Source organism: Ovis aries, chromosome 3 (genome assembly GCF_016772045.2).
Source record: "Ovis aries strain OAR_USU_Benz2616 breed Rambouillet chromosome 3, ARS-UI_Ramb_v3.0, whole genome shotgun sequence".
In the NCBI taxonomy this organism is placed as follows: Eukaryota; Metazoa; Chordata; class Mammalia; order Artiodactyla; family Bovidae; genus Ovis; species Ovis aries.
In genome coordinates this window covers 133,027,004-133,050,232 of record NC_056056.1, presented here as the reverse complement: position 1 = coordinate 133,050,232, position 23,229 = coordinate 133,027,004, and the positions used below count along the sequence as shown (strand labels likewise).

At 42.0% G+C, this 23,229-nt stretch overlaps 1 protein-coding gene and 1 non-coding gene across 31 annotated transcripts; both read left to right on the top strand.

The window, feature by feature from the left end:
• Nucleotides 1-1,241: 1,241 nt before the first annotated feature.
• PCBP2 (poly(rC) binding protein 2) lies at nucleotides 1,242-22,870 on the top strand. Of its 30 annotated transcripts, none has more exons than XM_015094632.3 (15): nucleotides 1,242-1,517; nucleotides 3,828-3,970; nucleotides 4,526-4,549; nucleotides 4,638-4,670; nucleotides 5,219-5,335; nucleotides 7,326-7,457; nucleotides 8,408-8,536; nucleotides 9,581-9,655; nucleotides 11,465-11,557; nucleotides 12,666-12,707; nucleotides 13,930-14,002; nucleotides 14,489-14,527; nucleotides 15,463-15,515; nucleotides 16,258-16,427; nucleotides 22,436-22,870. In XM_015094632.3, exons 2-15 carry the CDS (start codon nucleotides 3,902-3,904, stop codon nucleotides 22,470-22,472), a joined length of 1,086 nt encoding a protein of 361 aa, XP_014950118.1. In that variant the 5' UTR covers nucleotides 1,242-1,517; nucleotides 3,828-3,901; the 3' UTR covers nucleotides 22,473-22,870. The 30 variants fall into 30 exon arrangements, with proteins under 30 accessions (XP_014950118.1, XP_014950117.1, XP_014950100.1 ...); XM_015094631.3 differs by having other exon boundaries at nucleotides 15,460-15,515; XM_015094614.4 differs by having other exon boundaries at nucleotides 15,460-15,515; nucleotides 18,876-22,870.
• Nucleotides 5,739-5,845, top strand: LOC114114190 (U6 spliceosomal RNA). Its single transcript, XR_003589027.1, has one exon. It is a non-coding gene; the product is annotated as a U6 spliceosomal RNA (small nuclear RNA).
• Nucleotides 22,871-23,229: the final 359 nt, after the last annotated feature.

Genomic DNA, 23,229 nt, shown 5'->3' with positions numbered 1-23,229 from the left:
CTGCACAGCCATAATTCCATTACCACACTTAAGAAAATTAACAATACCTCCTAATATTAGCTAATATTCATGTCTGAATTTCCTCTGCTGTCTCCAAAATGTCTTATATAGCTATAAAAAAACAAACCAGAATCCAAACAAGATCCACACGTTATATTTGATTATTATTGTCTTTTGAATTTATCCTCTCTTTCCTCCCCCTTTGTTCTATTTCATTTTCATTTTGATGAGAACAGGCTAGTTGTCTTGTTGAATGTCTTGGACTCTGGATTTGCTGATTATCTCTATGATATGTTTAACTTTTTCCTTGATCCCTTGTAAATTTCCTGTAAATTGCAAGTTGGGTCTGAAGGTTTAATTAGATTAAAACTAAACACTTGAGAAGAATACTTAATAGATGATGCTATGTACCTACTGCATCTCATCAAGGACTGTGTCAGAGTTGTACTATTAGTGATACAAGGTTTGATCACTTGGATAAGGTGGTGACCTATCTGATCTTTCCATTTAAAACTTTTGGCTTCATTTTTTATTTTTATTTTGCAAATAATCATGTGATATTTGTCACCAGGTTAGTATCCTTTTCCCTAACAAATTTCCCCGTAAAGTTTTGATGATTGATGACACTTGCTTAAGTCAATTATTTCATTTTGGGTTGGAGAATGAATGATGTTCTAATTTTTAAATTTCTCTACATTCATTATATGGAATTGTTGAAAAAAAGTTTTCCCTTGTTGACTAAAGATGAACTACAGTTCTTCCTAAAAGAAAAGGTGCTTCTTTCATTTTAATTACCAATTTTCAAAGTAAAGAGTTGGTGTAAAAGTGACCTCCAAGGTGGCAAATTAGCTTTTTTTCCCATTTGTATTACTATAGACTAGGGGTTTGTCCCAGTAGTCTCTCCTCACACATCCTATTTTCCTGTCTGGTTTATCCGTGGCGATTGCCAACTCTCTCCGCACTTAAACGTCTGGGCTTTCGAACCAGCCCGCTAGGGGACACTAGTTTCCTCCCTGCCCCCACGCTGCCGCTCTATCATGCTCTTCGCCATTTGCTACCGGTTGTTCTCTCGCTGGTGCCAACGCTGTCCACGGAGCCGCTCTAGGCTGTTGGGAGGCCGTCCGCATTGCGTGGGGAAGGTTTGGACGACGCAGTCGCCTCGCCGGCCCCCGGGGCGGTTAGCGCTTCCGGGGTCGGAGGGTGCGCGGGGTTGAAAGCGGGCCGCTCCGCCCCGTCCCCCTCCCAGACCAGCAGAGGCAGCAGCCGGAGCAGCCGCAGCCTGCGCCCTCTCCCGCCCGCCCGCCCTCCGCCCGCCCGCCCGCCCTCCGCCGCCCTCCACCCGCCCCGGGGTCTCTTTCCCCCTTCCTCCTCCTCCTCCTCCACCCCCCCCTTCCTCCTCCGCCCGCCCGCGGGGCCCCCCTCGCCTTCCCGCCCGCCCCTATTGTTCCGCCCCCGGCCTCCCGCCCTTCCCCTTCCCGCCCGCTCCCCTTTTCCCCTCAGTCGCCTCGCGCCTGCAGGTAAGCTTCAAATTTTTCCCTCCGCCCGCGGGTATGGCTCTATTTCCACTCTTGCCATCTTTCTTAGCGGGCTCCGGTCCTCGTCACGAGCCTCGGCCTCGCGTAGTCCCGCGTGAGCGCCTGCTCCCTCTCTCTGCTCGGCCGGCCATTCACGCGAGGCCCTGGCTCCGACGAGGCCTAGTAGGCCTCGCGCAAGGCCTCCTCCCCTTCCCCCCGCCTTTTCCCGGTGGCGGCTGCGCAGGAGTCAAGGAGGGCGCGCGCGCGGTAGGGGGGGGCGGCGGTGGATTTGTTGGTTGAGGGGGGTGGGGGAGGCGATGGCCGGCTTGCTGGCCGGGCGGGTGAGCGCGGCTCCCCGCGGGGGTCAGGCGCTGGCGCAGCCACTCGAGGAGGCGCTATTAGTCTGGCCCCTCCCCCTGGATCGCAGCGCCCCCCCCCGACCGAACCGTTTATTTTTTCCTCCTCTTTTTCTAGTGGAGGGATGGGGGGGTACATTTTTTGAGTGGAAAATGCTTGGATGGCCAAGGGGAGGGGGGCTGTGGAGTTAAAGAAAGGGTAGACGGGCTCCCAGTTACCGAGTTATTCAGGACGTTTTCTCGGGGTAACGAATTTTGAAATTACAAAATGCCTGCCGCTATAGACCCAGACCGAGCTATTTATAGGAGAAGGGGTAATGGATGCAGGATTAACAGCTGGATTCCTGGGATTGGGTACACTTACATTCTCCTAGTCAGGAGAGAAACATGACAGGGATTTCTTGAGTGGTTTGGTGTTGGAAATGCACCTTTGTGCCATACCTCAAGAAATGGCTTCAAATAGGTTTCCAATTTTCTTGCCCTTTGGAATTTGCTTTTGTCATGGTATTTGTAAAGTGCTTCGTATTCTGTGAGTGAGGATAAGGGATTAAACTGCCAAATTTTTTCCATGTCTTACTAAAGTCATTCTTACAGACCCAACTCCTATTTTGTCCCTACCCCCAGTACAGTTGTTTTCCCTTGAGTGAAAAATGTTGAATTCTGGGATTTTTTTCAGCAATTACATTCTGAAAATGGGGGAATGAGGTGCTTTGGGGATGCAAAGCCCTTCTTTTAAGTAATCACACACTTGAGTTAGCCATGGGGCAGCTTGCCATATACAGGATGGTCTGGCAGCCACTTAACACTTTTAGGATATTTAGGATGTGGCTTTGTTGTTAGAGCAAAGTTGAAAAGGTGGCTGGTTTTGTGAAGGAGGAAGACTGGCTGTAGGAGAGATCATTGATGTTTTGAAAAGGTGGATACTAAAAATGTCACTGGAGAAATTTCACCACTTTGGGGAGGTCCTTTTCAAAACTAACACTGTTAGGTCCTAAGGAAGCATTGTAAGCTGATGTATATTCAAAAACACTCTTTATCAATTAAAGCAGAAATGTTAGTAACATTGCTTTAGTGCTTAACGTGGGGAAAGGGCCTCAGTAGGAAAGTCTCATTGCTGCTGTTGCTTAAAACTACCACACAATAAATTTTTAGCGATACCAGCTATCATTTTGATTGTTTCCTTTGGAAGAAAATTTAAGATTAAATAATTTGAATAAAGACTTGAGTAGTAACAGGTTAATGTGGAAACGAGGTAAATTCAGATCTTGAGTGACTATCAAGTTTGGTTGGAAAAAGAGGACTCAGGGTGCACTTAATGTATTGAGTCATTTCCCAAAGGGGAATGTGGAACCCAGCCTGCATAGAAGGCATTTCAGATAATGCCTTTTTCAGTGAGGTGGTTGATTTAAATCTTTAAAAAATTATTTGGTGACATGTATTCACATTCAGAATTTTAGGGAGAAGATACATTCTAATTTTTTTTACTTAGAAATTGCTGCCAATAAAAACATTTATGTGTGTCCTTTGCAGCTTTCAACCTGAATGGCTTCATAACAGGGAAGCAGAAGTCATAGCCCTCAGTGTATAGTTAGCTTGAGGTTTGCCCTCATGATTTCCAGGTGTTTCTGTATTCTTTTGAAGCTTATTTTGCTGAAGGACAACTGGTGCACGTTCAGCAGTTCCCTTAGAACTAGTGCCACTTGAAGAAATCTTTCGCATCCTGAGAGTCAGCGGAAACCCTATCATTAATGAGAGTAGACTGGAAAGTTGCTTTATGTACTTTGTAACAGAATCTGAGCTGTTAATGCAGTTGTGCTGGATGTATACAAGCCTGCCGACTGATACACTGTCATTTAAGGAAAAGAGTCAGCTAGAAAACATTGATAATGACTAAAGTAACATTGGGAAATGTTTCTGTTGTTTTCCTACTCTGATTTTGGTCATGTTTGCATTTCAGTTTTTGGCTTTCACCCCCACCAGTGACCAAAGACTTGACCACTCAAAGTCCAGCTCCTCAGAACACTGCTCGACATGGACACCGGAGTGATTGAAGGTGGATTAAATGTCACTCTCACCATCCGGCTACTTATGCATGGAAAGGTATGCAACAGCTTGGGAAAATTGGGTCATAGTAACTCCTAGAGGAGGGGCCAGGAAGAGAGGGCATGGATCTTGGAGCTCATCAGATTAGCTCTGTGGGAAGTCTGGCTTTAGCACTCCTCCTCTGGTGAACTAGATGAGAGTGTAGTGGGAAAATGGACAGACTTTACTAGGAAGCTCCACTGAGCAGGAAAGGCTTAACCAAAGGCTAGAGCCAAAACTATCTGGATGATAAGATTTTTCTCATGGATGTTGTTATAGCTTGTGATAGGTAGATTTCCACTGCCCAAACAATTTTGGGTAACTTTAAGGTGAACTGGTATTTGATACTTTAAAAAATAATTTATATTAAAGACAGCACTTTATTACTCTATTTCTTCACAATTCTTTGATAGCTTCCCTTATGTTTTGAGTAAAGAAAATAAGAAGCCTTTCCATTCCCCTTCCCAACGAATCCTAGTTTTTCCAATGCTTTGGATTGTTTTAAAAATTACTTTTTGTGATAACCAATGCTTCAAGTTTCCTCGTATTTGACACTAGTATTCTCCGTTGTAGGAAGTTGGCAGTATCATCGGAAAGGTAAGACATCAGTTCAACTCTAATTACTATTTAGTCAACCTGGGTTTAAATAATAATTGAAACTCATTCTTGACTTTTCCTCTTTCAGAAAGGAGAATCAGTTAAGAAGATGCGCGAGGAGGTGAGTTATTGGGGATGCAGAGGGATAGGGACTGTTAACTTGGGAAGTTAGAAACTTCTAAAACAAAAGCAAAGTTTCTGTTTAATGAGAGATTGATAGGGAGAATGTTTTTTTTTTTTTTTTTTATTAAATATTTTGGCTACACTGTGGGAATGTGGGATCTTAGTTCCCCAACCTGGGCAGCCATGCCCCTGCAGTGGAAGCATGGTGTCTTAACCACTGAACCACCAGGAAAGTGTCCCAGAAAAGGGAAGATCTTAATAGAAGAAGAAGCTGGTATTTTTCTGGCTTGGGTTATTTGTAATGACAAATAGTATGCTGGGAAATTGTAGTTTTAGGAAGTCTGCATTTAAGACTTAAACAGCTTCTGTAGTTTGTTGGAGGATAAATATGGAGCTGTATTTAAAATAATGTTGATGGTGCCTTTTGTAAGGATCATGTACATAGGCAGCTCTTGCCCATCTTGTTTAAGAGGGGTTATTTACATATTTGTGTATCTGTGCTTAGATCTTTTTGTCTATTAACCTTTTGGCTCTGTTTCTATCCAGAGTGGTGCACGTATAAACATCTCAGAAGGGAATTGTCCTGAAAGGATTATCACTTTGGCTGGACCCACTAATGCCATCTTCAAAGCCTTTGCTATGATCATTGACAAACTGGAAGAGGTTTGTTGTTCCCTGCCCCTCATTCTTTATTTTTTATTGCTTCTTGATAGCTTAGTGATTTCCAAGAGTTTTTAAAATTGAAGAACAGACTAGATCATAAAGCTCTGTAAATGGGTTCTTTACTCCCAATTAACATCCCCCAAATCGGACCATTTATGGTTAAAAAGTCACTTCAGTTGGTTAGAAAAATACCATTGACCATTGAAAAACATAAGATTGAACTGTGCTGGTCTACTTGTACTTGGATTGTTCCAATAAATACGTATTACAGTAGTATAGAATATGTACTGTGGAATTACACAGCGATTGGTTGAATCCGTGAATGTGGAACTATGAATAAGTTATACTTGGACTTCTGACTAGGGTGGGGGGCCAGCACCCCTAACTTCCAGCTATAGTTAGAGTGCTCACTTTGGCAGCACATGTGCTACAATTGGAATGATACAGAAGAGATTGATGTGGCTCCTGTGCAAGGATAATACACAAATTTGTGAAGCATTCCATATTTTCCCAATTATGAGTCACTGGGGGTTTATATATACACAGTATAAGGAATATAGTCAGTAATACTGTAATAACTTTGTATGGTAACAAATGGTTACTAGACTTTCTTTGACCATTTTGTAATAAATTTAAATGTCAAAACAGTACGTGTACACCTGAAATCAGAGTGTACATTAACTGTGCTTGAATTTAAAAAACAACAAAAAAAACCCAAATAGTTTGTTATTAGGGACTCTAAAAAATGTGAAAAAACAGCATCTTTTATTTCTTAACCAACAATTTGAAGGTAGGCCACCATTGTGTTCATAATTATGTCCCCTGATTCTTAGTTAATATGGTTTTGTTAGGAGCCCTGCTAAACACTAATATACTCCATAAATACAGGTAGGCAGTTACACATTAAAAAAAAAAAGCCTGGTAACTGTCAGAGCTATACTTGGAGGGGAGGGAATACATTTTGTAAGTTATCAGAAGCAAAATATCAGTAGCGGGAATTTTTTTCTGTTCATTAAACTCTCAGCCTTACAGTGCTGAACAATCATTGCCCTCGGTCCATCCAGTTTTCAGCCTCCCAGCTTCTGTAGTAATGCTGCTAATAATGCAATTGATACTGCAGGCAGAGGAGAGCTTCTGGGCTGTTGCTAATGCCTTTTAATGGTGCCTGAAATCTTATGCTTGCCAAGATCAGAAATGCTATCTTTTTGACCTGTGAGACCTTGCTAATCCAGAGCTTGTAGCTTTATTTTTTTTATTTTTTTATTTTTATTTTTTTGAGCTTGTAGCTTTAAAAAAATTCAGAAAATCTATTCATACTTTAACAAATAAGAAACATGGTCTTGACTTAAGGGGCTTATGTCTGAGGAATTCCCAGGTCTATCTAAATACATATATAGTATATACATAGAGATTAGGCTAAATTCTCAGAAGGCTAAATGTAAGTAGTTTATAGACAAGATACATCATATTGTTATGGGAGAGTATGGGCTTTGAAGCCAATACAGTCTTTTAGTTTAAAATCTAAAACTTTTCAGATGTGATTGGGGTAAGTACTCAGCTTCAATTTCATACCAAGAAAACAAGGATAAATAAAAGTACACTATTTTTTAATCTCTACATAGTTTAAGAGGACAAAATTGGTCACTTGAATTTGGGTTGCATTGTCTCATCTTTTCATGTTTAATGTTGACTTTACCGGTATTTTATTTTGCTCAGAAAACTTCCTATTTTACTTAACAAAATAAGTTTTCTCTCTACTAAGAACACTGCTTCTGGCATGAAGGAACATATATTTAAGGCTAAATCTGAGGATATTTGTAGGCCATTTTATTTTTTAGTAATAAGGTTTGGGGCAGGAGCAATGTTTAAATGTTGGTGGAGATCATGACAATATGTCCCTTATAAGGTTCTTCTATGGCAATTAGGGGTTCCCAGGGATCTGTTTAAACTTGTATATTCTTGTGGTGTTTTGACTAATTTCTTTTTGTAGGACATCAGCAGCTCTATGACCAATAGCACAGCTGCCAGTAGACCCCCAGTCACCTTGAGGCTGGTGGTCCCTGCTAGTCAGTGCGGCTCTCTCATTGGGAAAGGTGGTTGCAAGATCAAGGAAATACGAGAGGTTGGTTAATTTGTGCTCTTTCTCTTTTTGAAGTGTAAATTTTAAATGAGCTTCCTCTACTAGCTTTTATTATCTAGGAAAAGTTAGCATTTATTGAGATTTTTATTAAAGTAATAGTCCTAGAAGACTATAATTTGGTTGATATGCATATTTTTCTTATATTTTATATATTTCAACAACAGTAAGTCAGAAAAGTTAACCAGAATTTCCAACTATTGCATGTGACCTGTTGGTGACTTTTCCATGAGGCTACATAATCCTTTTTTATGTCTAAAGAACTTATAATTTGATATGTAATAATATCAAGTGTTTTTCTTGGCCAAATTCTTAAATAGCATGGAGGAAGTGAAGGTATATTGGGATGTAGTTGTAATTCTCCCTTCAAAATTATGAAAGTTAATGGTGAATTATGAGAGCTTTTATTTATATCTGGGAGTTACTGAATTGGATGTTGGGATGAAATTTGAATGGCTCCTATTCGAATTGGACTTATCTGGGAGCCTTTTATACTGCTACTATGTGAGCAGGGATTTTTACTTTGCTCAATGATATATTTCAAGTACCTGGGATGGTGCTTGGCACATAGAATGGGCTTAATATAAACATTTGCTGAATAAAAGGTGGGTGATATTTATGAATATTTTGTTTGATGACCACAAAGCTATCATTAAATGAGAGGAAACTGTCTAGAACGACCTTTTTCTTAAGAGCAGGTTAAATTTAGGCTGTTATTCAGGCTTATTCTCAGCTTTCAGAGGCTAATTTATTTATAACCGTGATTAAACAATCTTATCTGGAATAAGGAAAGAGGGGAGGGAGGATTAAAAGAGTTAGATAGGAGATGGGATAAATGTTTACTGAGCTTTAGACTCTTAAAATTTCTGCAGGGAGATGTAAATGGTATGAATGATCTGTTTCTCTGATTTTTAAAATTTCTTTTTACCCCAAAGAGTACAGGGGCTCAGGTCCAAGTGGCAGGGGATATGCTCCCCAACTCAACTGAGCGGGCCATCACTATTGCTGGCATTCCGCAATCCATCATTGAGTGTGTGAAACAGATCTGCGTGGTTATGTTGGAGGTAAGCCCTCAGGCTCATGCTGAGAATGGGGGGAGGGTGATTTAGGGAGACAGACTGATCTATATTTAGTAAGACTAGAATTAGGTGAGGCTGTTAGAAGTCTCACATGGGGGTGGGGAAGAGGTTCCCTGAGTTCATCTTTTCCTTCTCCCAGCTTTGACTTTTCTTATAGTCCAAGCAAAAATAGAAACTTAAGCAGCAGTGATCATTTGGTTTATAGCAATTTTAGCAGGGTTGGTAGGGGGAAGATTTGCTACTTGGAATTTGAGGACAAAAGATGTATCTCCGGTCTTGAGAAGCTTAAGTTAATTAAATTGCCTTTCAGGTTACAGTATTTTGGCTACATGCAACTTTGATACGTTTAAATTAATTTCTATGTTATAAGGCAGGATTATTCAAAATGACTGATAATAACAGAAAATATCTATAATAGTGTTTCTGAATAACTTATGAGGTCCTGGTGGGTGCTATTCAAGTAACAAAAAGAATAATAAAATTAAGGAGAATTAAACCTTTCTAGAATTGTCATAGGGAATTGGTCCCATATTGGTGAGAAAGGAAAGTAGAACTTTTAAGTAGAGTTTAGGAAACTATTGATTGAATCATTGAGCTATTAATGGGAAGTCATGAATTACCATAGATAAAAAGTTTGGGAGCTTTATTTCCTATTTGATTTTATTTCCTATTCAGGCCAAAATGTAATTACCCACTCAAAGGTACATGGGTACATCTAGAGGTTTCAGTTTTTTTGTGTTAATTAGAACAATTTGAACACATGGAAATAATGCCTAAATTATTACAGGGGAATCTGCCTTGATGAGAATTAGTGTGAACTGTGTAGTCCACGGACCATCTTACTGTTTTAAAGGCAAATAACTGCTGATGATTTGAGATTAGATCTAGCCAGAGACAAAGTTGGTAGGTGAGAGGGTGGAAAAAATAAAGTTTTTAATTTAACTGACCTGTGTGAGCTTAAGCCACACAGCTGAAGCAGCTTTGAAACCTTATCTCTTTTTGTTTTTTTCCCCTCTGACTCTCTCCCAGTCCCCCCCGAAGGGCGTGACCATCCCGTACCGGCCCAAGCCGTCCAGTTCTCCGGTCATCTTTGCAGGTGGTCAGGTAAGAAGTTTTTTATTGGTGGGCTAAGGTGAACAAGATTGTATTTGAAATGTCAACTTTGCCAGCAGCACACCAGGCCACTCTGCATGCTTGCTGAAACCTGTACTCTGGCCATAGTTTGACCTGCTTTCAGTTTTATTTTTTGTACTGAAGAAAGCTATGAATGCCACCTTATTTATTAGCAGGCATTGGGAGTTTTGTAGGCACTCGGAAGAGGTGATCTGCTTAGTAATTTAAGGTGGGTTGGGTTAGAAGAAAAGATAAAATTGCTTTGATGTCAGTGCTCTCCCTACCCCAACCCCATCCATGTTTTTTCATGTGTGGGTTGTTCTTTAGAGGCCCAAATAAAACATAATAAGGAGTTGGACCTCTGAAATAGATTCTTGGATGGTGGTCTCAAATTGGGGGCTCCTGAAATTGAGTGTCCTACAAACTTCCCCTTTTCCCCACCTCACCTCCCCTACTCCTACCCCTTCACTCCCAAATTCCAGTGTGTTGTCCCTGGGCTCTTAACCTCAAACACTGGTTTGAACCCACATGGCATAACTGAAATCAGCTGGGGTAAGGGTTCAGTGTCTAGGAGGGGGGAGAGCATGTTGGGCTGTGACCTTTGGTGTTAGAGTAAGAACACCGAAGCACCCCTTGGCCTCTCCTCCTTCACCAACCTAAATTCTGGATCCTTGGTACATGGTTTATACTGAAGTTAGAGTTTTATGACAAAAGGCACTGATTAGCACCATGTTAGTTTCATGCTTTTTGGTTAGTGTTTGAGGCATAGGTAGGTCAGTTTTAAAATAATTGGGATTCAGGCTGAAATAGTGGACCTTCATTTTGGTAGCTGCCTAAACAAGTACAAGTGTCCCTTTTCCTACGTGGGGCTGACCTGTTAACAAACGCAGATAACTCACCTAATTACATCTTGTATTTAAACTGGGAGAGCTCTTAGAGTCCATCTCATTCCCATTCTATTGAATTGTCATAAAACTGAACCAGTTTTGGGGAACTTAGTTTGTCTTATAATTCTGGAAGCTTTCATAGGAAGTTAATCATGTCACAGTTTTGTACCTTTTAATACTAGCATTGTACAACTGATTTGGTCTAAGTGTGCTTTGTGAGTCTGGGTAGTTAGGCGGATAAACAAAGGCCCAGAGTTAGAGTAGCAGGGAGGTTTAGCCTCAGGTGTTTTCCTTTCTCCCCTGGAACTACAAGTTCCTACTTTTCTGGATTCTTCCCCGGTCACTTGGGATTATCTAGAGTCCATACCGCACAGCAGCAGTCCTCTCTGTTTACAATTCTGCCTTCATTTCCCTTTCCTTCCTTCCCCTTCCCACCTCCCCCTTCTTACCTCTTTGCTTTCCTTCCCTCCCTCCCCTTTATTCAGTTGACCACTCTAAAAGCTTGCAGCTTCTTCTTCCATGAGTGGCCCTGTTTTGGATTATTCCCATGGGCCTTTTTAAATGGACCAGTTTATGCATTGTTCACAGGTGAACCTGTGTCTTTTGTTCCTTTGTGACAAAGTGGGCTCTATAGGGGTGCAGTTTAATCCCACATTGACCAGGAGCTGTCATCAGCTCTGTTGCCCCACTCCTTCATTCTTACTGAAAATAGTCCAACTGTGCAGTGTGAAATCTGCCACTATAGGTAACTTTTTTTTTTAATTCACTGATTGCAGCTCGTTTCAAATTGTGTTGTGAGCTCCTTTTTAAAGGAAAAGAAAAAATTAAACAATTTTTTTTGTGTGAATTTCATGCTGGTGACAAGGTGCCGGATTGACAGCCCTGGAGACTGAAATCCTCTATTTATCCACAGGACAGGTACAGCACAGGCAGCGACAGTGCGAGCTTTCCCCACACCACCCCGTCCATGTGCCTCAACCCTGACCTGGAGGGACCACCTCTAGAGGTGAGAGGGGATGTTCAGTCTCCAAGGCTCACTCAATCCTTCCGCCTCAGCCGAGACTGCCAACACGCGGGGGGCCAGTGGCGCTGGTGATTTTTGTGCTGTGGACACCACCTGTCCACGGGGACCTGGACTGACCCCCCCCACCTCATTTCACACAGGCTGCGTAGCCCACCAGATGGTAACACCAACTCTTTTTTTTTTTTTCCCCTTTTTTTTTCTTTTTTTGTTCAACCCCTTTTCCCTGCCTCCTGTTCCTCCTACCCCATTTTCACCTTCCCACCCCAACCTGGGTACACTTTTGGGGGTACTGGCCACTGTGATGTGAGAAGCTTCACATCCTGTTAACCAGCTGCTCCTTTCTTCCCTTCCTGATTCTCCTTGTCCCCCACCCCATTGCCCTAAAGACCCAGCTCCCTTTTTGGGAGGTATGGTGTGGGGGGAGGAGGGCGTAGTGGGAGCTGCAAGTGCCTTTTATGGAGGGGAGGTGGGAGAAAGCAGGACCTAGAACATAAGATTTTTTCTTTCTTTTTTTTTTAATATGTGTTCCTATGGTCAGCTCCCTAGTGCTAGGGACCCAACTAGCTTCCAGTGCACTTAAGGTCATTAGGCAGATGTAGAGAAAAGAAAGATAGGAAAACGAAAGTGTTTTGTTTTAACATGCTGTGTAGGTCTGTGCAGATATAAAACATGTCGCCATGATTGGTAGAAGGGTTGGGGTGGTTGAGGAAAAGAAAATTTCCTCCTAGGCCATCTTGTACAAAGGGAGAAAGAAGGGGGCTCAGGCAATCATGGCATTGTTTAATCCTACCTCCCACATTTTCATTAAGAAACAAATGTGTTATATTTTGTCTTTGATTGCAGGGAACATGGCTCCCTTTATAGGCATCCTGAAATAAGCCATCATATTTAGGGTTTAAAGAAGGCCAACTCGGGTCTGACTGTATTTGTGAGATACCATCTACTGCCTCAACCCCTGGCCTCCCCATTCTCTAGTTCAACTCTGGCTTCCTGGCTAGTTGAAATCTGTCTCCCCCCCAGCCCCCCACCCCCCCACTGGGTGGCTGTCCGTGATTGGTTTTTAATAGGAACTGTTTTCCTCCTTTTGTAGGCCTATACCATTCAAGGACAGTATGCCATTCCACAGCCAGATGTAAGTTTTGTTTTCACTTGTTTTGAAAAGCTCCCTCTCCCATCCAAAATTGTCTCACTCCTTTCTCCGTGTAGGCAGAAGTGAGTTGGTCTCAAACATTTGTAGTATTGTTTCCCTCACAAGCTGAACTCTGTATTTTGGCCCTTAAATAATCTTTAATCAGGAAAAAGCTCCTTGTTTTGAAATTCAATCCCTGGAAATTATAATATAATAGATTATTATATTCTACTTTCTCCCGTGTTACAGATTACTCTGAAAGAGAAATGTTCCACTGTTTACCGTCATTGGTTATCCCAGGGCACAATGTAAATTCACAGGGGACTGTGCATCTTTGCATGAAGTCCTTTCTATGGAGGGAGGGTGAGGGGGTGGGAGGTTGGGTGCACTTTTGTGTACTCAGTCTGAGGTGGTAATGTAAAAAGCATCTGGAGGGGTGGGATAGGGACTTAATTGCGCAGGGAGGGTTAGGGAGAAAAATATTTGGATTCAACTCAGTGAAATTTCCTTGTCACTAAAAACTCCAATTTAAAAAGTGCTGGTATGTAGACTTTTAAGGGCATTTCCTTCTGCACTTACTCTCTGCCCTTACTAACCTTTTCAGGTGCTGAGCTTTAGATTTGAAAAGTTGGAGTTTGGCTTTTGGTTAGTGGTAGGCCCCTGGAGGAGAAGCAGACTTGACGAGAGATGGTTTTACCACAGCCGGAACAGTGTATATAGATGAAGAAAAATAGCTGTAGAAATCCTAGGGTCAGGGTTGCTAGACCCAGTTTGGTTTCGCCTTAACCTCTCCTCACAGTCTCCCTGCCCCTCACCTCCTCCCCTCCTCCCGGTACTGACGGAGCCCTGCATGGTGTGTTTCCCCAGCACCACTGCAGTCTGTTTACCCAGCCTGTCTGTGCTTGTCCCTGGGGCAACTGTTGCAATGGCTGCAAACACCTTCATTAAATAGCCCACAAGGGGTGGTTGTCAGGCGGTGCTGCTGCTTTTCACACACCCCAAAGGCACATATTCTCTTTGTACTGATACTGTTTCTATTTCTAACCCTCACCTTCTTGTGCCCGTCCCCAGGATTGTGATACCAGCCCCATTCCTTAGCCTCTGTCATAGTTTGAGTAGTAGCCAACTTTGAGGATCAGGAGCTCTACATTTTCCAATTTGAATGTGCTTGAGCTTTGGCTGTGTTACTCTCCTAATGTCAGTCTCTCCTGTTTCCTTCCTGCAGTTGACCAAGCTGCACCAGTTGGCAATGCAACAGTCTCATTTTCCCATGACGCATGGCAACACCGGATTCAGTGGTATGGATACCTCAGTGTCGCTTTTTGTAAGGTGTAGTACAAGACAGAGGCCAGCCCCAAGGTCTCCATTTGACATCTGTTTAAAACAAACTTCATTACCCAGCATCCTGCTGGCTTAAACTTGCCTGTTTCTATGGCTAAACCGAAGGAGGTAATATGTTTGTTAACTTGGTTTTCATTTGGGGTGAGTTATTCTAAAAGAGAAAAAAGAAAGGCCCTTGGAAGGTTTGGGGTGAGGTCTGGGGATGCTTGTCAGGCAAAGGGTAGGCTGATATTTCTTCTAACCCATCCTCATCGCTGCCCCTTTGATCTGATCGGCACCCCCTTTCTCTCCACCAGCTATTCATAGATCTGGGTAGAAACAATCCATTTGTGTAGTGTGTTTTTGTTTTGTTTTGTTTTTTTGGGCTTTTCTATATAAGGAATAACTTGTCCGATAGGGTTAGGATGAGACCACCAAACTCATTTTCACTTGTATCTTAACAGGCATTGAATCCAGCTCTCCAGAGGTGAAAGGCTATTGGGGTAATGATTAAAAAAAAAATCTGTAGTATTCTACTGTTATATTAATAAACTGGTGGGAGTCTTGTTTCACTGCCCATGACATACCAGCCGAACATACACATGGCAAAAAGGAGCTGAGAGAGCAAAGCGGGGGTGGGCCTGGTGCCCCTGAGGGTCCCTTGATGGATCTGGCCTACCCCCTTCTAAAAATGAGTTTTAGCAGCCACAGCTGAGAGCAGGACTGGACTACGAGTCAGCCAGCTGGCCTTGTCTAGCCCAGGTGTCATATAGACGGGTATGGGTGTTTGCTGATAGGATTTTTTTTTTTTTTTTCTTTGGAAAGCAAAAACCAGAATAAATTATTGAGCAAAGGACAGGGAGTAGTTTGGAGAAATGAAATTCCCACACCTTGCTGCCATTTCTTTCTCACTGACCTTCAAGTGTAGGTTAGGGTAAGGGTGTTGGGATTGGTTAATCTGGTATAGGTATATTTAAAGCAACTCTGCATGTGTGCCAGAAGTCCATGGTACCCAGTAACAGGCATGGTAGTGGTGCTGGTGATAGCATCAGGTGAGGTAAAATTGGGATACAACAATAGGAAATCCAACCAGAAAAGGGGAGAAGTGCAGAAGTACCTGGTTAGATTTTGGTCCTGAGAATTGAGGATACCACATCCCCCTGCCCCGTGCTTCCACCCCCCTTAGACCCTAATAGGCTGGGCTTTGCAGGAAATGGCATGAAATCAGCCTCTTTTGTTGGTACAGAGGAACCTTTCCAGCATTATTTCTACACCCCTCTCCCCCTCTTTCCTCTTTGGAGGCTTCCAAGTTAGAGATGAATCCCAACAGCCAATGCTGGGTTTCCAGTTCATTTTCCTTCTGTTAGGTTAATGTGCAAATCAGTGGGAGTTGTACGCTGTGCCTTGAACTTCTTTGCTATCTTCTGTCTTTTAGCAGGTTTGGATGCATCTGCTCAGACTACTTCTCATGAACTCACCATTCCAAACGATGTAAGTAAAAATAGAGGTTATGCTACTCTTAACACCTTGGGGAAGAAAATGAGTTACAGGCACTAAAATTCTGAAAACTGTAAAATCTCAAATAAAAACTGATGGAGATTGATGAAATTATTGTGTGAGTTATCTTGAGCCAGAAGGAAACTTTTTGTCTCAAATAGAAATTCCCATTTGCTTTTGCTTCTTGTAGAGTCTGAATACTTAATCCCAGTGGAGTGGCCATTGGATGTTACCTGTGCTGTCCAACATGGTGGTCACTAAAGCACGTGTAGCTGTCTGAGAATAATAAAATGATAAACTCAGTTTGTCAATCTCACTGACCACATCAGTGTTCAGTAACGACATTATTAGTGTCTACAGTATTGGAGAGTGCAAATGTTTGGCAGTTGTTTACTTTTTTCCAATGCAAAAGCGTTAGAAATTAGCCAGAATCCTTGTCACTATAATAAAGTAATAATCATGGCAGGATGAGTTACGGCATCTTTATTGGCAAAAACAGAATATACTTTTACATTTAGACCTGGTAAAGGAGGTTTATCATCATCTTTGCACTGCTTTATTTTGTCTTTGGAATTAATACTCCGAAGGTATGAGCTAATGGTCCTAGGAGTCATTCAGTTCAGAGTTGAATACCATGTTTGTGGGCTGGAGGTACAGAAGCCTGAGGGGTGGGTTGGAATGCGGGGACCTAGCCATGCAACTCTTAATTTGGTATGCCTTGTTTTTCTTCCTTAAGTTGATTGGCTGCATAATCGGGCGTCAAGGCGCCAAAATCAATGAGATCCGTCAGATGTCTGGGGCGCAGATCAAAATTGCGAACCCAGTGGAAGGATCTACTGATAGGCAGGTTACCATCACTGGATCTGCTGCCAGCATTAGCCTGGCTCAATATCTAATCAATGTCAGGTAAGGGTTCCCTATCTTTTGTGTTAAATTGATGCCAACACAAGTAATGTGTGTGTTGGGAAAAGTTACACTGTAATATTCTTTGGGGGTTGGAAATGGGAAGGGCAGAGATTGCAAAAGAAAAAGTATCTAGCTCTACTTCTCATCCTTTAGTATAGGGGAAAAAGTAACCAGACTAATGAGTTTGCATGGGGTTGGGGGAAGGGAAGTGGATTGTTTGCATTTGACTTATTGTCAGTTTGGGGAATGGAAGGTATGGAGCATGTCTTCACTGTGTAGGAGTGCTCTGGCTGGAGCACCCATACTGACTTAAAACCAAATGTAGGTCTCACTGTAGGTGTCATACAGACTAATACTTCACTGGGTTTAGGCTCCCAAGCACCCTTTTAGTGAAATAAGGATAATGACAGCAAGATAGTTTCTTTGAAGCAGTCATTACTGTTTATTCTGAACACATCCATTTGTGCCATTGTGTTCCATTGTTATAGAGCTTGTGTGAATGGAGAGGTACAGGTGTTGGAAGTTTCTAGCAATGCTTAGTATTTTCTTTACCCCCCACCATCTCATCCCTTATTGACCTGCTGAGGTTTTACTTTTTTTTTTTTAAACTTCTTATCCAAAGGTAGCTAATGTTAACACACACAGTTGTAGCAGCACTGTTACAGTTAGTGGGCATCCTGCAGGGCATTTTGTATTTCTTGCTTTCTCAGCACATGTGCTTAAGTCATGTTCTTAATTGCTTACTAACATCTTAAAGCTGTATTAGCAGCCCACTCCATAGGGGACTTAGTTACCCCTTTTATGTAGACTTTCACCTAAGTTGTTTATCTCTGTCACAACTAGTTGGTCTCTGTTGTATAGACAGATTTTATGGGTTCCTAAATCTAGTGCAAAGCAAAGGAATTCATAAGTATGGTATGGGGTCTATTTTTTGCTATTCTTACGCTGACCATATATTTATTCCATGGTCTCTTATCCCCTGTAAGAATTTATCAGTTTCCCAGTAGTGGTTCCAACTTTTATCATATCTCTTCATGCCTTGAGGTATTTTCTTGTCTTTGTGTAGAAAAGATTTCTATACCTAGATCTGCTCTCTGTCTTCTTGCTGTTTGTAAGGGTTTGTTTCCCTGTTTCTGATTATGGTGCTGTATTGTTAAGAGGTAAGAATTACGTTCTTAGAAGCTGGAAGTCTCTGCTTGAGTAGATGTGCAGTGAATATTGTCAGATAGTGTTTCCATGTAACCTGCTTGCCTGACCCCTCTACTAGGTTGATGGCTGAGTCGTAAGGAAGCAGAACTTGGGTCCACCTTGGTTTCTTGATTTAGTCACTCTTTTCAGGACCATCCGTTTTACATGAAACTGCCCAAACTGTGGATTTGGGTCAAAACTTAAAAAAAAAAAAACTTGATTTATTACCAAGCAAGGACTATGTATGCATGCAGCTAACTCATTTTCTCATATTGGCCCAATTTGAACACAGAAAGCAAACTGATTTTATTATGAATACTAGGCAAGAAAGATTTCTCTGTTGTTAGTAATGGACTTTGAGAGTTTCTGTTAATTCTGGCAGCTTTTATGGATTGCAACTGTCCTTGGATTTAGGTAGACAAAATGGGAGTCTTGAGGAGCCTCCCTGCCTTGAAAGAGTTAGTCTTGTGCCATATTCTGTCGAACAGACTTCAGCACATACCTGCAGTTCTGGCATAGGCCCGTGCAGGCATTGGGAACTACAGGTCATCCCTGTTACTTAGAGCTCATTTTAGAAGTAGAAGTGATGTTTTTAGTTCATTAAACTGAATTTTTCAGCAGTGCATGAAGTTCCTCTAGTTTGTAAAGTCTGTGTAAGAAGCATGGTCAGTTAAACAAAAGAACCTTCTTTCCTCCTCACACATCACCAGAAATAAGGCTTATCTGTGCTTCTGTTTTCAGCATTTTTCATTGAAAATGCTACAGAGTTTGAAATGAGTTGACCTACTTTGGGCTCTTGTCCCTTTCCATCCTGATACATAAGTTAGTTGACTGGCAATGGAAACAAATTTTGATATTAATTACAGGGGAAAAAAAACGATTTGCAAAATTCCGGGGGTTAGTGTCCCAAAGCTTCACAAGTGCTTGGTGAATGAAACATTTATTTGTTTGGAAATTGATGAGTATTCTTTCATTTTCTGCCTTTTGGGTTGGATCAGTATGTCAGGTACATAAAAGTGTGTGATGTCTTTTCTCAGTCAGAAGTTCTCGATAGCATTGGAATGGAATTTGGCAAAGTATACATTTTTAGAGGGTGGGACACAGAATAAAAGCTTGTCACAAGCTGATGTAAGTTTTCATAATTGGCAACCAGAGGCACTTACTGATAACTGAAGCGGATTTTGTCCTGTACTTTTCCCTTTTGTGGTCTTCCCTTCCACCCACCCTTTTTTTTTTGTTCCTTTTTTTCCTCTGTTACAGTTTAGAAAACGCTAAACCCTCCTCCCAGGCAGCCTCCGTCACGATCCCCGATCACCTCAGCATCAACCTCTCTCAACCCTCCACCCCTTCTTCTTCTTCTTCCTCCTCCACCACCACCCCCTCGCTCGCCACAGCGGGGACCTCCGACGCACCCTCCAGCCTCCCCAACCCTCTTCCGACCGCCCCTTGTGTCTCCAGTCTGCTTGGCATGAAACCCATCCCTCTCCTGGCTCTAAATGTTGTGTCTGCTGCTAAGGGTACCGGGGCTTCAGCTACCACCACCACCACCTCTGCTGTGCCATGTGTAACTAACAAACTGAAAGGCGAGAAACAGAGATTCTCTCCCTACTGATGGCATTTGTCTTGGGGCACCCCCTCAAGTATTTCATGGTTTTTTTTCCCCCTTTGTTAATATTGGTGAGAACCAAACAATTGTGAGCTTGTGACCGTTTCCTTTTTACTGTTTTGGGGGGATGACAGGGTGGGGGTCGGGGCTATGGTAAACTGTGTTTAGGTTTAGGCCATTTCTGCTGAGTGCCTGTTTCAGAGTCTGACTTGTTGAATTCTTTATCTAGAGCCACAGTTCTTGCTCTTCTTTCTCATTCTGTTACTTTTTGTAGCTTTATTCTGCCTTGCAATATAACAATGTGTTAGGCTCTGTGTTAATGAATAAAAATTTCTCCGTTAACTTTTTTTTTCTTTTAATTATTTCATGGTTAAGTTATCAGCTGTCCTCCTTGGCCAGATTTGTGTTTCTAGTTGTAATAAAGTTGCCACAGTAAGAACTTTAGTTGACTGCTGTGTAGGAAAGAAGTTTTTTCTTCACCCAGAATGGGGAGGCAAGTTGGGAAAAGTTCTAATAAAGTTTGCCAGCTTTTGTCTGCATTCCTCTGAACTAGTATTACTTAAATCTCAACCAACCAACCAGTGACATTGCCTCAAATTTGGCAAGATCCTGCCTGTTTATCCTAAATAAACCCTGATTACTCAAACGGGTCCCTTTACCCTTTTATCCCCACCAACCTTTCTGTCTCTTGCTACCAACCCTGTCATACTTAGAACATTAAAGACCTAGATTTGGAAGGAACCTGTAAGATCAACTTTAACTCATTGATCCGCTTAAGATTGTTCTAAATTCTCCAAAGCCTTATTCTTTTTTGTATCCCAAGATCACAGTTCTCTCTCCATAAGAGTAGAGATGCCCTAAGTAAAATGGTGGAAGGCCTCTGATAGCCTCCATTCGGACACGGCTGAGCGACTTCCCGTTCACTTACTTTTCACTTTCATGCATTGGAGAAGGAAATGGCAACCCACTCCAGTGTTCTTGCCTGGAGAATCCCAGGGATGGGGGAGCCTGGTGGGCTGCCGTCTGTGCGGTCACACAGAGTCGGACACGACTGAAGTGTCTTGGCAGCAGCAGCTGCCTGAATGTATATTGCCAGGGTAATGAAAGTACAATGCTCTTGGGACTTATGAGAACCAGTTTGGAGATTTTTTTTTCCCGGTGACCTTTTCCCACATCCCCCTTTGGCTTACATAGTTTAAAAAACCTAATTATATTGTAGTATATTAACTACAATATATTGTTGCCCTTAAGATTGGGGCTGTAAACAAAGTCTGCATGAAGGACTAGGGGGGCGAGTTTCATTATCCAGATGGGGGTTTAGTTGGTTGTTAGATGATGCTTTATCATGTGGTGCAGTGCCCCTTAGTAAGCTTTTTTAATAGCTTGCTGATACCATCTATCCCCAGAAACTTTTTTTTAATTTTTTACCTAGTTCTTTACCTAATGAGTACTCCCTAAAGGATTGCTGGGAAGAAAGTCAGAGGTTTCTTCTTTTCCTAAGTGCTGACTAAAATCCAGAGGTCCTTGGTGTTCAGTTTTTTAATCAGCCTACAGCTCCCCCATGTGGTCTTTCTTTTGTAGAGTCCTTAATATATTTTAGTTGGGTTTTCCCTTTTCTTTGTTCTCTTTTCCCTGCCCACCCAATTCCTGCCCAGACTGGGTACAAATTCTGGACAGTTCTTTTTGGTGTCAGAGTGCCACTACCTTCTTGTGTGAACTTACTAATTTTTTAAAGTCCTAGATCTGTTTGCAGCAGCTCCTTTCCTGAACCTTCAGTTCCCACTTAAATCTTGGATTAACGGACTGTTCTTTATGTTGCCCTAGATCATCCCATTTTGAGGTTGGCAAGGATCTGTCCCCTACTAAGAATTAACTGTTCTCCTTTATACTGAGGTCAAAATACCATTTTTGACTTGAAACAAAATGCAGTTTGTAATTGAAGGAGCTCTGTGTTTCCTGGCTTTACTCCTGGCCAGTTTTTCAATTTGCATTATTCTGGAAGAGATTCAAGTGGGGAAGTATTCATGTTCTCTTGACAAGGAATGCCATTACATTTAAAATCTTTATGAAATAAAGTTGTAAAGTGAGGGGCTTCCCTGGTAGTCCATTGGTTCAGATTCCACACTTCTTTGCAGGGGGCATGGAGAAGTTCCACATGCCCCAAGGTGAGGGTGTGCTGTGCTTAGTAGGTGCTTAGTTGCTCAGTTGTGTCCGTGGGCTGTAGCCCGCCAGGCTCCTCTGTCCATGGGGATTCTCCAGGTGAGAATACTGGAGTGGTTTGCCATCCCTTCCTCCAGGGGATCTTCGTTGGGATTGAACCCTGGTCTCCTGCATTGCAGGCAGATTCCTTAAACTGTCTGAGCCACCGGGGAAGCCCTGAAGTGTGCCACCTGCCCACAAAAAAAAAGGGGGTAAAAATGAGACTGAATCTTAGACATTTAGCTCTGTTCAAAATGGGAGCCAAGTCTTGTTGCCTACCTAATAATATCAGAGAAGCAGGCTGATCACTGAACACCTAAAGACCTTTCCTTCCAAGCCCCACACTGGATTCCAGGACTTCAAATGATCCATTTGAAACAGGCATTGTTGCCAGATGTGTTTGAATGGAGAGTTTGGCCTAACAAGACCACAAATTGGGGAGCCCTTAGAGCAAGCTAGGGAGTTGTTGAAAATGGTTTTGACTTCCACTCCAAGTCTTGAAAACTAGACCTAAAAATTGTAGGTTGAGTATAATTCTTAACCCAAACTTACTACACTTGCTCCCTCTTTAACATGGCTTAGTTTTAAAAACACTAGTCTCTCTTAATAGTCTTCACATTGATACAGAAACCCAGCACTGCTCTGTCAGCTTAGAAGAAGCCAAAATAAAGCTGGGCAGTAAACTTTCTGTGTTTTGTGACCCCCTAAGAGGAGGCTTTTGTGTGTGTGGTGTATTTTTGAGAGAATGCTTAACGTATCCCACAGAGATACTATGAAGAGCATAGTTTGAGGGAGAACTATGGTGGTTTAGGTAATTTGCCCTAGGAAGCTTGGATTGCAGGGGTTATATAGGACCACGGTACTGGTTAACCCAAGAAATATTAAAATCAGTGTCTCCCTTGATACGGAAACGTGCTCATTCACATCTTATCAACCAGACTAAAAGGTTTGGAGGTGAGGTACTGCTGGGCACTCAGGAAACTAACTTCGAGTTTTTTTTGTGTGTGTGTTACAGGCTTTCCTCGGAGACGGGTGGCATGGGGAGCAGCTAGAACAATGCAGATTCATCCATAATCCTTTCTGCTGTTCACCACCACCCATGATCCATCTGTGTAGTTTCTGAACAGTCAGCGATTCCAGGTTTTAAATAGTTTGTAAATTTTCAGTTTCTACACACTTTTATCATCCACTCGTGATTTTTTAATTAAAGCGTTTTAATTCCTTTCTCTGTTCAGCTGTTAATGCTGAGATCCATATTTAGTTTTATAAGCTTCTCCCTGTTTTTTTTTTTTTTTTTGGCTCATGAATTTTTTTTTTGTTTGTCATGGAAATGTAAGAGTGGAATATTAATACATTTCAGTTTAGTTCTGTAATGTCAGGAATTTTTCAAAAAAATTAAAAGATGGACTGGAGCTTTTTCTTTGTGAATAGAAACTGGATGCCACAGTGATTTCATGTGGGTTTTATTCTGGTGTCTTGCTGTTATTTTTGCACCTTTTATCCCTCAAAAGGATAAAGACCCTGCTTGGGTTTTTAATATAAGTGTTTATTCCAGTGAAGATGTTTTCTTCTGTTTTACCACTCCCATCTTTTTCTGTAGTCCTTGAGCCTGCATTGCAGAGTGATCTTAATAATACCTATAGCAAGCTGGCTGTGCCCTTGGTCCAGAAGAATGGGGATTACAGTTTTCTAAGACATGTCTGCAAAGTGTAAGCAAGCACTTCCCACTGGAAGGGTGCACACGCATACTCATGGAAGCAGCAGAATTTGTCTCACTGGGATTCACCTTCCTGGGAATACCTACACCCT

Excerpts from the sequence above, each read along its gene's own strand:
- PCBP2 (XM_015094612.4), top strand. The coding sequence starts at position 3,902 with ATGGACACCGGAGTGATTGAAGGTGGATTAAATGTCACTCTCACCATC. Across the intron at positions 4,671-5,218 it reads TTAAGAAGATGCGCGAGGAG|AGTGGTGCACGTATAAACAT; the intron begins GTGAGTTATTGG and ends GTTTCTATCCAG. Across the intron at positions 9,656-11,464 it reads TCATCTTTGCAGGTGGTCAG|GACAGGTACAGCACAGGCAG; the intron begins GTAAGAAGTTTT and ends ATTTATCCACAG.